This window comes from Charadrius vociferus, unplaced genomic scaffold, assembly GCF_000708025.1.
Source record: "Charadrius vociferus isolate BGI_N301 unplaced genomic scaffold, ASM70802v2 scaffold450, whole genome shotgun sequence".
Classification (NCBI taxonomy): domain Eukaryota; kingdom Metazoa; phylum Chordata; class Aves; order Charadriiformes; family Charadriidae; genus Charadrius; species Charadrius vociferus.
In genome coordinates, this window is record NW_009646931.1 from 2,076,427 (window position 1) to 2,092,452 (window position 16,026).

The following is a 16,026-nucleotide window of genomic DNA, read 5'->3' on the forward strand; positions in this document are numbered from 1 at the left end:
GAGGTCAAAGAAACTAATGGATAAAGATCTAACGAAGAGGATGGCACTTTGGCTCAGCAACGCCACTCATTGCAAAACATTCCTCAGGTCCAGCAGAGATTGAACAAATAGGATAAAGATTTGTGGTTTCTCTTCCCATAATACATATTTTTCTATAGCCCAACAGAGAAAAGGCAGCCATGACAAAGAACATCAAAGTAGGCATGTAATTATAGGCAAGAGCCAATGACTGGAGCCCTCTGGGCACAAATTCACAGCTCTTGCTATCAATCACAAAAAAATTGAGGCAAAAGTATCATATTCAGTAAATTATAAGTCATGGGAAGTAGACAAGGGAGGAACTTAAACAATCATAAAGTAGTTGCAAGCAGCTGGAGGAGAAGTGCTAGGACTTAAAGACAGCCTTAGAAATCTTCTCACCTGTTGCAGAAGACTTAAAAATTAAGATACGACAAACGAATATGGAGGATAGAATAAGACAAAGCACTACAGAGTCAAATTAAGACCTCTAGACCAATAGCTGGAACACAAACATGGAATGAGAAACTGGGCTAACCACTAGCTGGTGGGCTGCAATGACCTGGCAGGAAAAGCCTTGGTCCTATGGACAGGCACGTAGTACTTAACAGCTGGTCTTAACTAGCCATTAGCACAAAGGACAAAAGACCATAAATTGCTACAAAGAATCATCTAGAAACTGCACAGAACATGGAGAGAAAAAGCCAGGTTTGGAGAAAGCACCGTGGAAGCCATTCTGCATGCCAAAATGCTAGTGATGATTGTGGCACCGCTGTAAGCAAGTCTCCTAAGGCAGCAAGCAAACAAAAAAAGCACACCTTGTTTCAGAAATATGGAAACAGGAGCCCGTCTGAACTCTGGCCACATTAACACTAAATATGGACACATAGAGGACCAAGATTACAACTTGGCAATTACTAAAACTTAGGTGCTTTGTGAAGTTTAAAAGAAAATTAGGTTCATAAAAAATTAATACAAGTATATTTCAGTTTGCACGTAGAGTTCCACCTTTCATACCAAATATTTAATCATGTTAATATTTTTAATGTTAAGATTTTTCCCTGGGCAATTCAAAGGGTTGAATCAGAGTTTGCTGTCCCAAGTATGGTCAAGCGGACTGTTCATATCACCTTCTGGAACTGGATTAACTCTTACCATTGAGCTGTTCAAGATTAAAAACTACTTTTAACAATGTGTTAAGATTTGCCTTGTTGGTGAACACGCCTGAAACTCCAGTGTAAGGACTATGGCAACGAAACCAAGCCAAGAGTTAAAGTATGAATACAATTTAAGTTAGCTTTAAATCTTTTTAATACATATGTGCACAGGCACTGTTTTAAATTCTAGGCTGCTAAAACAGTTATTCAAGACAATCACTGTAAGTAACGATGACAAAGTCTTAGAGAAATTCTAACAAAACTTTTGCTGGGTTCACTTATGGAACGCGTCCTTCTAAGAATTAGAAAACAAGACCTAGCTGATATGAATAAGTGACATAAAAGAAGAAGCTCCCTTCAAGCTCGGAGAACAGCTGCAGCATTTCTCCTCATCTGCCTCTCCCTGCAGCTCTGCTCCCTAAGCCACACTGCCTCAGTGAACAACTAACAATAGAAATGACAAACTACTAATATTCAGCCTAAAACCAAGGACATATTAATCCTTTTAAAATATTATTAATGATTTTATAGAAATTTATTTGAAAATACTTTAATTTGTAGTGCACTATTTGGATGAAAAAAAGACAAAAAATAGCGTTAAATGAAACAAGGCTATTTCATGTTTATTTGCTGAGGGGGACATTGCATAGCAGGTCTTGTTAACAACCACTGCTCTTCATCTGGTACTTCTTTTTCTCCTCCATTTACTGTCCACCTAGATAATAAGTCCTTCATTCTACATATTACAGCTGCAATTGTAAATTAAGCATTGATTTGCTATTCTACATAAGTAGGTACTAAAGTATTTTTACAAGGGACAAAGACAAGTTGTGGATTATTTAGTGAGGTTTCACTCTTATCAGAAGACTCCACTGAGTGAAAGCAGTGGAAATATTTTGTTGTGGGAATGTTATGCCAATGCTTATTACACCTTTTGAAGTCAGGATTATTTTTCCCTAAAGTATAAAAATGATAACTGAAAAAGAAAGATAAGCTTGGAAAAGAAAATCCTACAATGCAGATGCAGAACAATGATGGGAAAAAAAAAAAAAAATCTAAGCTCTGCTGACTATCAGGAGCACGCGCTTGAGGTTAGGAAGGTGATTAAGTGCTTTGCTAAATATAGCCTGAAAGTATGCCTTCAGAATCTATTGGTAAGTAAGAAACCTTGATTGTGTATAATGTCTATTAACTTCTACTCTTAGTGGAAATGCAGAGTGCTTGCTATATTGTATATTATTATAATCACGACACTTAGCATATTGTACTATTATAATCACAATATATATGCCTAAAACTAACCTGGGTTCCTTTCTCCTTCTCTAAAGGCTATTAAATCTGTCCTTCACTTTATGACATTCAGAATTGCAATTTTGTGTTAAACAATGAAAAGTTTCTGTATTTAAGAAACCACTTTATAAAGAACAGCATCAGTCTTCAGACAGTTTGCGGTAGGATACACATAATTAAGGCACGCAACAAAGTCAAAAGATACAAAGACCCAATAACAAACACACAGCTCTGCTCTACCCTAACACTTATGAATACAAACTAATAGGGACAGGAAGCCTGAATAAAACTGTGCATCAACTACACAATAAACACGTTATTTTTATAAACCAAAATATAAAACGGGCCACTCCGATTTCACATTGTTGGAAAATAAAAGGTGTATAAAATACTACCGTGAGGCGCTACACATACTTAAAAGGAACATCATTCAAAAAAGGACAGACACTAGAAAATGTATTCTACAATTCACACAAAAGCGTGAACAAAGTTGGAACTTGTGTGAACACACAAATGAACTAAACTTTATTATTCCACATTAACTAAATAAAAGTGTAAATTTTGTTGCACTTATACTTACATAAGGGGCTGTAATTTGTTAGATCTTAACTAGAAAAAATAAAAAAGAGTCTGAAGAAACTGTATTATTTTATTTATATACTTAAAATGATTGAACACTGTCATGACACAGCATTTGTAAATTTGGCAGTAATTAAAAAAACATTTGGCAATATAACGAATTCACTAGAGTTCTATTTATAAAGAAATATTTTTCACTTAAATCACGAAGCTAAGTAACTGACCTAGAGAGGCGTTCTTTCCACAACATCATTCATTCCTTATTACAAAATTGAGATGTGGAATTACAATCCAGTGTAATACAACAATCCCTTTTTACACTGCAGCAAGTTTTATGAGCTGAAGTAATTTTTGCTTCTAAATTTTGATCCACTATAAAAAAAAATTAAAGAAATAAATGCTGCACTTTATTTCAAATGCTCTAAACTTATTCTTTAAACTTTCAAATTTTACGTTTTTTCCACTCCGGCGTGTCTGTTTCATCATCTTCTGGTTCCACTTCTGCAAAAACGGTTTTTGGCTGTGTTCTAGAAAACATTAAAAAGATTAAAATAATGGTCAGACTACAATTCTTTATCAGAAACTGTATTAGACATGTACTAGACACAAATGACATCCTTTCTGTACTTAAAAAAAAGCATCCTAGCTTTGCCCATTTTTTATTTTCAACATAAACCTATCAACTAACCTTCTAAGAACTGAAGAAACTCGTGGCTCCCAGGCAAAGAACAAACACACATGTTCTACAAGTCTTATTTCCCCATCAGCTCACAATCATTATCTGCGTATTCCATGAATAAAATTAAGACAAGAGAGAGGAACAAATCAATTTAATACAAGCTAGAAAAATGGAGCCACAGGTCTTCTCATTTTAAAAAAAAGAAACCTCCATTTTGATACAGTGTAGAATGACAGCAGCCAGTAAGTGAAAACAGAACCGCTAAGCCAGGTTTCTGGCTTAGCCTATGCATGAAAAAAACAGCTTCTACTCCAGAGACTTTATCCAGCACTACCGTAACACAAAAAAACCCTAATGATCTTCATATGAGAACACAGTGTATCCTACAGTTAAGCTTGATCGTATCTATTCCTCCACTGTTTACTTGTATTTTAAATAACACTTAAACTTTATAAAAATAATTATTGATTACTTTTTAAACGAACACAGTATCAAGTAGCATTTCAATAAACTGTTTGGACATTCTGTTCCCCTGTTTTACACTTTAATCACTGCATGGTCCCCTTTTCCAACCTAGTTCCCAGCACAGTCACTGCAGAGCTGAAACTACTGGATTTCTGATGCTGGCTGTGCTCGACTTCTCTTTACAACCAACACAACAAAGTATAAAACGCAGCCAAGGCAGTCATCATCTCATTAACGTATTAACTAATGTTTTTACAGCAGTCTAAGGATGTGAAGCACTATTATTATAACAACTGTTATTTGGCAGACTCTATAAAATGCATAAACCTTAACAAAATTGTTTGCCTCACTTAACACAATAGGCATAATTCAATGTTGCCACTGACTTTGAAGGGCAATAGCAAGCCATCAGCTATTAAAGGGCAGGATTATCCACTTGTTAAATATTTGATACAAAATAGATTTAAAGTCACCGAAACCAGTCAAAGACAACTTCCCTTATATACAGGATCTTTCTACCAGCCTGCCTTCTCCTCCACCCTCCAAACTTGCCATGGAGGTAAGCAGCATACTGATGTTCCAGAGATGGTCCCACTGCAGAACTCTATTGGCACGCGGTCCCTGGATGCAGGCTGTGTGTCTCACTACACCTAAGCAGACTGTGTACCCAGATGAAGATTTACACTACGGGAAGTTAGATGAGTCATTCTGCTCTCCATGGAAAGCAGAACTAAGATTTAAAAAAAAAAACAAACCCCAAAAAATCGATTTAAAAATTTCATTAGAAAATGGTTACATAAACTCTACCTAACCAATCACTGAAGGAGGATTAAAATAAACAAACAAACAAACAAACATTCAATCCAAAACAGACAACCAGGAACGAAGGCCACAATATTGGATTTTGTTAGCCGCTGAAGAGGTGGAATGTATGGAACCTTCTCTTCTTTTTTCAAAACATATTGGTGTAAGTCCATTTTAACAGTGTACTTTCCTTTCATCACAATAGATGAAAGGTATCGAAAAGTCATATAGGATCACATCAGGTCAGTATTGAGACGCCTGTTAGCAAAGAGCAACTAATCAAGTGTAAACCTATCATTTCTGACCACAAAACCTGCAACTGTTGTAACTTTGCTCAGAATCTTCCAACCAGGAAGAATGATTTAATTTGTGAAACAAGCAGTAGAACCTATGCATTTTCCAGGATAGGAGTGGCACAGGAACAGTTATAGACTAATGAAAGTACGCTGCTGAGTCCAGTAAAGCTGGGGGTTGGGGGGGAGGGGAAAAAAAAAGAAACTGAAGCATAATCTAGCAGTAACCAGCTAAAGCAAAAACATGCAGAGGAAGTCAAGTCTGCTTGCTATCTCATTTTTTAAAATTAGCATGAAATGGCTGTAGCCTCAGCTCAGCTGAAATGTAAACTGTTCCACCTCCACAAGCTACACAGCGGTAACTGGGGCACCTAGGGTGATTCATATGCCTGACCATTTTAAAGACATAAGCATAGAAAACACCATTTTTGTTATAGCATTTTAGGCAGTGATCATTTAATTTAAACACAAATTGTTCTGCTTGGTAACTGCACTACAGATTGCTAGTGTAGTAGGAGTTTGCTGCATGATTAATATTTATACAAAAATTATCAAAACAGGTTTACTACTTCAAAATATTTTTATTGCTGAGGGCTACATAATACATGTGGAAAGCTGTGTTCTTTTTCACCATCAACTTTCTCAATTTTATTTATGCTTGACTTTGGGGGTTGATTTCAGTTTGTTAGGTATCTGCTTGGCAGATCCCATGGGAGACTGCCTAAATGGCAAAGGAGCCCAGGAGAGCTGGTTGATCTTTGAGGACAACCTCCTCAAAACACATTCCATCCCACGCGCAGAAAGTGAAGTCAGGCAGAAGCCTAGTGTGGATGTGCAGGGATTTCCTGACTGAGACAAACCCCAACGCTAAAAAGGAAGACCACAGACAGAGGAAGCAGGGACAGCCTTAGGCAAGAGGAACAGAGGCATTACATGAACATGTAGGAACACAGTTAGGAAAGCCAAAGCTCAGCTGGAGTTGAAACTGGAAAGAAATGTGAAAGGCAACACTAAGGGCTTTTACAGCTACACTGGCAGCCAAAGGAACGCTAAAGAAAACGTGCTCAATGGGGCAGGTAACCCACTAATGTAGGATATAGAAAAGGTCAAGATACTCAGTGCATTTTTTGGCTCCGTTTTCCCTGAGAAGGTCTGTCCTCAGGTCTCCGAGGACCCCTACACTACCAGCAGAGTCTTTGGGAGGGAGTGAGACATTACTAGCAGAAGAGGAAGACACAGCCAGGGAGTACGTAGCTCATTGGATATACACAAACCCATGAGATCAGATGGGCTGGCTCCAAAGTTACTGAGAGAACTGGTCAATGTCACTGTAAGGGCAGTCTAATATCTTTGAGAGGTCATGGTGACTGGGGGAGGTTCTTGATGACTACAAAAGGAAAACATCATTACCTTTATGAAGGGCAAAAGGAGGATTTGGGAAACTACACAATGGTCTACCTAACCTCAGTCTCTGGGAAAGCTATGTACCAAATCCCCATGGAAGGCATTTCCAGGCACATGAAGGACAAGAAGGTGATAGCGAATAGCCAGCATGGATTTAGCAAGGGCATACTATGCCTGCCAACCAGGCTGCTGGAACAGGCTGCAGGGAGGTGTTTTGGAATCTCCACCCTTGAGGATATCAAACTTGGGTGGGCAAGTCCCTGAACAACCTGACTCTAATTGGACCTGAGCAACCTGATCTAAGTGAACACTCTTTAAGCAGGAGATTGGACTAGATGACCTCCAGAGGTCCCTTCCTACCCGAATTATTCTATGATCCTGTGTTTCCACATGACTGTGAGCTGATACCAGTACCTCTTACACTGACAAATTCGTGGGTTACACTAACAGGTTGCAAAGAAAAGTGGGAAAACAAATGAACATGATTCAGCCATACTCTGCTTCTCTAGTTCAGTGGTTTTCAACATATTCAGATACACAGATCCCTGAAAACTTTCAAGGGGCCAATTTCCAGACTACTTCAGAGTCACCACAATCCCTCTGGTTAGCGGTTATTTTTCTTAGTTACCTTTCAGGGACCCAGTAAAAGTAGCTCACTGACATGTAAGGTTCATAGACTAGCAGCTAAAAAAAATACTGTTACAGCTAAACCAGCTGGAGATGACAATTGCATATCACAGCATGTGACTCATGTCGCAGCAACTTTTAAAATTTGTGTTTATATTGGACTGAAACAAAGTAAAATAAGAAGACTGTCAGGCATGCTTGTAAACCAGAAAATTGTCATAAAGGCTACTTCCAGACTGAAGAGTGAAGGTTTTCAGCATCAGGCCCCTTTATATGTCTTACCGGCCCCCACGTTCCCCCCGCCAGCCCCAGTCTGACTCTTCTCTGAATCTCAGGGGCTTCCCTCTCAAAATTACTGATTTCCAAAAAAGATTTAGCTTAAATATACCAACATGTGCCAACAAAACCACTGTTACAAGACATTCTGTTCAGTGCTGCTGCTTCAGCTGAAGATACTTCGGTGACTACCTGACACACACTGGTACTGCCATTGAGAAAAAGTTCAGTGAACACAGCACAGCTACAGGCTGTTGCTTCAAGTCATTCCCTCTCGCCTGTGACAAGCAGTAATGACAAAGACAGCAAAATAGGGGCAGCGTTACTGAACTGAAAGGTATTTTCTAAGAACTCTGGTCTGTCTTGGTGGGGAGGGAAATTTCACCCTCACCTTCCCTATGGTAAAGCAGAGAGCTACATCTGGGCCTGATTAGGCCCTCAGCTACAATGCTTAGTAACTCCTGCTGATCCTTCAGAGGGACATCTGAAGTCATTATAGTATCTCTGTACAGCTGTGTTAAAACAAACAGCTCACAAAGAATGTAATTTTCAAACATTTACAACTGATGCCTCAAGTTCCTTTCCTGTAGTTCTTTACTTGAAATCTTCAATCTGTCCTTCCTTTCCTTTCACTCTACTGGAATGGCTCTTGCCAAGGTCTCTAACAAGCTTTTTCCTGAAAAACCTCAGGATCTTTTCTTTATCCTTATCCATTACGACTTTTCTGCTGTGTTGATCACATCTTTTTTGACGCTTTATTCTCACTGGGCTTCTGTGACATGTCATCTCCTGATTCAGCATGTACTTCTTATCATCCCCAGTATCCTTTTCAGCAGCATCTGTTTTTTCACCCATCCTTTTGCCTCTCACGTACCTTCCCCTCCTTTTCTCGCTCAAATTTTAGGACAAACAGAAAGGTCAGGCTAATGATAACAAGCGTGAAAAAAAATTCACGTGATAAACAATGCAAATGACTACTTGGCTTCAAGAACAAATTAGGCACCTTTAACTCCAACAAAAAGGAAATATTCTTATATACAATGTATAAACTAACAGCAAAAGTCATGTTGCAGGTATGTCTTATGAGAATTATTGAAGTGAAAATACAATTAAAAAAGCATGAAATCAGTTGTCTGATTTAGAATGACCTAACCAGCATGAATCAGGACCGAATGAACTGTAACCCAGTCATCACAATCAGAGATATGAAAACTCTGATCAACCAGAAAAAGAGCACTTCTTAGTCTTTTCAGTCTAAAATGATTTAATAACCATCACTGAAGAAAATTAAGTTAACTGTAGTTTCCTTAGATATTTACTTAAGGAAAACGAAAAACTGTAAGTGAATAACCATCCGTTAGGCAACACAAAAACAAAAGCCTTGTGAAACAAGAGCTGTATCAAGTGGATAGTTTTATACTATATTGAAGTGAAAATTTACTAGAAGAAATGTGGAAAAACTGACAGCAGAGAAATAAATTAGTAAGAAAAATAAACACTATTTTAAAAAAAAAGAAATGTAATCGATGTATGTTTTTTAGGTCTCAAGACAGTATGTAATTTTAAGTATGTATCAGAATATCACCTTTCCTAACTCTATAGTATATCTTGTGCTATAGCTACAGCAGCTAGTTTCCCTAGGTTTGTATACTCCTGTCATTATGAACTTCTGATTTTTAACAGGGGCACGGGGACACTCTTACAATCCAGTGATAATTTATATCAATTACTTATAATTTGCCTATTTTATTAAATATGCATCTGTAAGAACATCTGTAAGATCTTTAAGTACAGGGTAAACATACATATATACATAAGATATAATTAATACAGCTTTCTATATTACCTGCGTGTGCAGGCAAGCAGCTAATGAAACCTATGACTGTCATTGGTCTGCAGCTGTTAATTTAGACTTCTATTTCTGAAAATTATAAAGAGTTTTTGCATTTCAGTGTCTTATCCAATAGTAGTCATAGTAGTAGTAGTAGTAATAATAACAATAAATTTTAAAACGCTCTCTGCATAGAGTACATCTTAAAGTCAAGCTTTTAAAGCAAGGACAACGGCAGTTTCACTGGCATGAGATTTATCAGCTGACAAAACCATCAAGGCAGCATGCTGTTGGCTGCAGTCCAATTTCCCCACATACATATCACCGTCTGGTGTGTAAGTTAATAGCAGTCTGGACTTGCATCCTCCCCGCTTCTCAGCCAGCTCTCTTCTTCCCCTGCAGCTACATCTTTAACAAGAAAGCGTAACGAGATCTGCCCACCTGACACAACCAGCATTCCCTAATACAGCTATGTTTTAAAATTTTCATGGCTACTACGTTGCAGGTGTCAGGGATGAAACTTAACATACAATCAATAAAGTTACTGAGACAAAATATACTAAGGTATCTATCTACTTGATGGAATGTGTGACTGAATTTACCTTTGAGAATAGCTAGTTGCATACCTCAAATAAAACCAGGTGCCTACACATTCAAAGTAAATTTCACCTCGAGCAAACATGAACTCTCAAACTATTCTAACACCGGTTACAGAATCAGGCTTTCAAATACTCCTTCCTTGGAACCAAGGGTGATACTGTATAATGCATTGATTTGATGTGCCACATCAAATACCACACTTAACTACAAATTACCAGTATGCCGTACTTATTAATTACCCAGTCAAAGCCAGGCTGGGTCACTGATGTTCTCAAGCAGCTTTGGAACAGCTAGTCAGTTATCTTTGTGAATACATGGGTCAAGTCAGAAAACAAGTGTTACCACTAGAAACAGCTATGGTTCTTAATACATTTTGAGTTTCTGGAAAAAGGTAGTGATTGTTTCGCTGAAGAGCTAAACATTAATAAAGAAAGTACAGTCAGTAAAGTACTAACAAACATATAGCCTAGGAGATAAAATACTGGCTGCAAACAAGATAAAACAGTTTCTTTTCTGCAGACTGTTCTGTGCAGACTCTTGCACCCCTTCAAAACCTTTTCCTTATGCCTTTTGAAAATACTACTTATACTAGATAGACTATTTTGTGTAACAAAAACATCAATGATGAAAGCAAAATGTGAAAATTTTAGTAATTTTTAAAGTGGTAGTTTCTGTTCATTAGTATGAAATGCATTTCTTCAGCATTTATTTTAGTACTTTTGTGAATATATTTATTTAATGGTCTGAATTGTATTTACCTTTAGAAAAAAAAACACTTTGCTAGAAAGCATTCTAGAAGTGTATTGCACAATTTTCATTGTAACACATACATACAAATACCACATTCACACATACAAACTAAACTGAATAAGTTACTATCTGTGGAATTACTGAGATTTTATTACCATAATCTTGATGAGGGTCTTTAATTTATGTAAAAACAACTGACCACTTATTTCTTTACGTTGAATTTTTGGTAGGAGATTTTATGGGTGCAATTTTTAATATTGCTATACCTTTAACACCAACTTAATTCAAGCAGGTACTCAGGTCCTTAAGTAGGAAAAAATAAAATAAAAATTTATGACATTTGAGAAATCATTTAAAATACGCTGTCATAACAGCAAGTAAATAATTTGAAGATTTAACCTAAGATCATTCAGAACTAGAGGACACATTGGAAAACTTATCATCCCAGTCTGTCAATGGGACAGTACCTTATTAAAAGGTATATTGCAATTTCAGACATTGATTTGCAGAAGATTTTAAATTTTAATCAACTTCGAAAGCTTTAAAATAATTTTCTAGCACTGACAGGTATATTTTAAAAATGGAAATGTCAAATTTCAACAACTTAACCTCCTGGAAACTCCTGATCTTCATAAAAGAGTATGGCATATTCTTGGTTTGCATCTTTGTGGCAGCAATCCAGAAAATGCAAAGTATACCATTAAAAATGTGTGTCTTCTATTTTTACCAAACTTCAACTGGCCTCCAGAAATATTACTTGTATTTTTAATTATTTCCTTACTTAGCATATGCTGGAGCAACCCAGTACGGGTTCTCCTCCGCTTCTTTTGCATGACGTAAAATAGCCTCTCGAGGGTTGCTATCGTCTGTCTTATCCAGTGCAATATTCTTGACTATATATGATGACAAGGTACCCCCATGAGTTCCAACACGCCCACCGCGACCTGTACCAAAAAAAAATAAAAAACAAAACCAAAGAGTATTTTAGAGAAAGAATATTTAAGACATAAACAGGAGAAATGTTGCATTGTGTCTGTAACAGTGATCTGATACAACAAAGTTCTTTATAGGAAGAGTTGAATTTAGAGCTGCATTCACATGTTTTACTATATAACTTAAAGTAAATCATTGTGATTATTAGTTTATTCCAGGCAAGCACTCCAATCAAAGACCGACATTTTACCATGCTGGACACTGCGCATACATATACAGTAGAGTCACCTCCCAAAAATGTTTAAATGCATATCTGAACGAGTGTAGAACCCAAGCATGACGGTCCCTTTGGCATACGACAGTCTGAAATTATTATGTATAGATTACCTGGTCCTGCTACTGGAGGTTCAGGTTTGTGAGACTTCATGGGGTCCAGCCTGTCCTTCTCCAGCTGCTTCCTGGTGCTTCGCTGTCGTGGTTCACGGAACATCGGAAGTGCATGGGCTAAAGGGTCACAGTTTGGAGAAAAGGAAATGTTAGAAATTCCATTTTCTTTTTCAGGGTTTAATTACAAAGACTAAGACTGGGATTCTTCCTTGCAATGGAAAATGTAGCAGAAGCTGCCTCCCAGTTCTTCCGTATCAAAGTGTGGTTTACTGAGGTGTATTTCAGAGGGCTTCTTTCTGCTGAATTTTTCAAAGATGAAAGCAGCTAGATTTCCAGGGTTCCTTCAGGCAGGAGCCTTTCATCTGACATACTGTTTGCAGAGTTTATGCATATTTGAATTATTCCCCTGTCATTCAGTTATCAACAGTAGCACTGTCACCAACCGGCTGCTCTTTTCCAAACTTTCCATGTTTCTACAGCTTTCTAATACTCTAAGAGCATAACAATACAAAAAAGCTATTCTTGGATCTGAAACAAAGAGGGGGCAGAATCCCCTCAATGAGCCAAAATGTAATGTTTCTGCATATGAAGTCACAATCATGTTCTTTCTTAAATTATGAGATTAATCAAGGTTGGAAGAATACCTGTATCTGAGACTATTTGGCTAAATTAACAGGATTTAAAACTTCTATTTCCTCATAAGCCTGTTACAGTGTCTTCAATCACAGTAATGGTTTTGGTCTGCTCAGACAAGAGACACATTTGCAGCAACTGAGAAACACCATGTCAGGGGACATAGTTTTCTTGTGGTGAGGTTTAGCTCTCATTCAGTTGTGCTGATTGCTGCTGTTTCCCAAAATGTGGGAAATTGTGTGGGAGTCAAAAGACTCAACAAAGGCAAAACCCAACTAACCAAACCTTACGTTTAGGGGCACTGGCTCTCTACTGAGTAGAAAATGGAAGGCAGCATCCAGGGACCTACCAGTTTGATTTTTGAACTTACTTCTGGAAGGCTGCTCAATTTATTAGACTGAGTGAAGTCACAGCCAGGTGACACAGCAGTAGATCTTTGGAAATAAATGTTTAGGTTTTGTTTTTGCAGATTCCATGATGTATGAAATGCCTGGGAAAATTTGCTGGCAAGCACTAAGCTTGATCGGTTTGCATAGAGCATCTGAGGTGGCTAATGCACAGATCCAAGCTTTTGCCATTTGTGGAGTCCAGGTTGCCTAAGGGAAACACAAACTGCCTATTCCTCTGTTTTAAAAGTAACACCTAATGTCTCAGAACAACATTCCTGCATTTTTGATGGCCATTACAGGCAATCCTCAGATTAAAGAGCGATTAGTTGTCCAAAGAAAAAAAAAAGAAAGGAGAAAAAAAAAAGAAAAGAACTCCTTTGCAAAAGGACTTCCAAGATCACCATATACCATAAAAACACTGTATAACTCTGGGTAATTTCTACATTTTGAAAAATCACTTGAAATTTGTTCCAGACCTATCTCTAATGTCTTTCATTTTGCCACTGGTATGTTAATGCTCTCAAGTGGCAAAACACTTTTTGAACTCATCTACACTCACCGATTTAGTTATGCAAAACTGAAGATTTAAGAAAGCTCGAAAATTTTGGAGTTTCTTTTTTGTTGCTGCTCTTATTGGGTTTTTGGGGTATTTTTTGTTTGTTTGTTTGTTGTTTTTTTTAAGGCAGTTGTGCTTTCAGATGCATCAGAACCTAGAAACCAACCATTATTAACAACTTTACAGAGCATATGGAATATATACCTTTCTGGTTGTGCAAGGCTACAATGAAATTTATATGAAGCACTAACATCTCACACCAATGATCAATACTTTATGAAAAGACTATAACCTTTTAGCAGGGAAAATATGAAGCTAAATGATCTGCAAATAATTTCAACCCTGAGAAAGAGCTAAGGATGTTATTATAAAGATATGTTTAATGTCCTTACGTGTTATAATGTAATCCTGTGTAAGAGTCTCTGCTTGTCTCTCTTTTCGTTTTGTTTTGACCACGCATAATTTTGCTCCCCTAGGAGGAAACATACAGCAGTTCAGTTGGTCTGTTTCTATCAAACAGAAACCATTTTTTATTCAAGACAAAGACTCAACAAAATTATATAGCACTTTAAATATTCATTGCCTGTCCATGCACATGTGAAGGAGGGTAAAGAGATTAGTATTTCTGTTTTTCAGAAACAAACTGTTTTGTTTTTTTTTTCCTTTCTACTGTTACTAAATAAGTAAAACGCTGCAAAACAAATTTTACTAAACCAGTTTTTCTCCTTTCTTAGGATAATCATAGAACCACAGAATGAGGCTAAATTTGATCAAAAAATAATGTTCTTAATCATTATTCATGATTACATACCTCTGGCTTTTGACGGGATCATAGTACACTTTGGCCAAACCATTTCCTGTACCAACCATGATCTGGTTCAGCTTGGGATGCCAAAGGCAACGCACAACACTCTGAAATAAAGCAAGATATTGATAGTTAGTTTGCCATTCATCTAGATGTTGGAGTTAATATTCATATTGTCACATTTCAAAGTCACACTGTAGCAGGAACAAACTTAAGCACGTGAATGAGTATGTGAATGAATAAACGTTTCTCTCCAGAGCAGAAGACAATGTAAAAGGACTGACAATGCATGGATGTTGGCAGAGAAAGAAATAGAAATTGGTGGCAGTGTGATAACCAGTGGTTTCCACAGGCTAACTGCTCCAGGGTCTTCATGGCCATAATGAAAATGGAAAGTTAAATGGGGATTTGAAGGAGAACAATGAAGTGCTTCAGATATAGCAATACAGGCCTTCATGACTTTTGCATTTTTATTTTTAATTCTGAATTCTTCCACCCTCTTCTTTATCTGTTTTTCCCTTCTCACACAGTGCTGACCTTTCACTTGCTGACTGCAGAAACGGAGGAGTAGCCGATTTTCACTCTTGGGTCTTTCTTCCCCACAACACCCAGAAGAATTTGGTATTTGAAGCCAATGTCTCACAGCTCTGTCACCCTTCTGGTTAGCAGACAAACTAATTTTCAGACATTAAGAGTATTGTTCTTTAATGCAGAGAGCGTGGTTCTCCATGTGACTTGGAATCTCCATGTGATTACTGTATCCAGTCTGATTCAACAGGCCAGCACAGAAACTCCAAGACTTGAGATTCTGACTCGAGAGAGCCAAAGAAGTGGGCACAATGTCCCACAAAGGACAACACATCTTAACACAAACACAAAACCTGTACCTGCATCTGACTAACTGGAGGGGAAAGAAGAATCTATTTTTGAGAGACAGTAATTCTTTAAAGGGATACTGTCCGAGACTGAAGACAGGTCTTAACAGTGTTTGTGTTACCTATGTAATAAACGTATCAAGAGTTAGCAGGATGCATCATCCTATTTGTATTTCACTGAACAATGCCCATTTTTCTAGCCCTTTTTTCCCCTCAAGCTTACTACTTCTCCTTTCTCAAAAACCAGGAATAGACTCTTCCCAAAGTGAATTAATAACCACTATCCAAAGTGAATTCAACCACTATCATCCATTGATCATTAACGTTTGTGGGTTTGTTTTGTTTTTTGGTTTGTTTTTTTTTTTTTTTTTTACACAATACAGCACATGAGATTCACAAAATGGGAACCACTAACAACTTAATGCAAGAAATGTAGCAAAGCTAAAATTAGGGGTGTAATATAGCCCTATAACTCGGGACATGAAAACCATTTAATCTGGAAGAGAATGGTTATGTATAGTGACTCCTGAATCACTTCCCATTTTGTGTTCCATACTATTTCTGGTTTGGTCCACATCCCATCTTTTTGAATGCTATGAGGCACATAACAAAAAATACTGAAAAAATTCTGAAGCCCATTCAGCCATCATGAGTCAGAACTTCGTTTTACTACAA

The 16,026-nt window shown here is 37.4% G+C and overlaps 1 protein-coding gene across 1 annotated transcript in view; it reads right to left on the bottom strand.

Moving 5' to 3' along the window:
- Positions 1 to 3,134: 3,134 nt before the first annotated feature.
- Positions 3,135 to 16,026, bottom strand: part of WDR70 (WD repeat domain 70) — a 141,124-nt gene continuing 128,232 nt past the window's right edge. The window contains exons 12-16 of the mRNA XM_009894710.1: positions 14,483 to 14,583; positions 14,064 to 14,143; positions 12,094 to 12,210; positions 11,555 to 11,717; positions 3,135 to 3,571 (exon numbers count right to left, since the gene is read on the bottom strand). Of these exons, the coding sequence (XP_009893012.1) occupies positions 3,487 to 3,571; positions 11,555 to 11,717; positions 12,094 to 12,210; positions 14,064 to 14,143; positions 14,483 to 14,583 (546 nt within the window). The 3' untranslated portion in view covers positions 3,135 to 3,486. The remainder of the gene's footprint in view (positions 3,572 to 11,554; positions 11,718 to 12,093; positions 12,211 to 14,063; positions 14,144 to 14,482; positions 14,584 to 16,026) is intronic.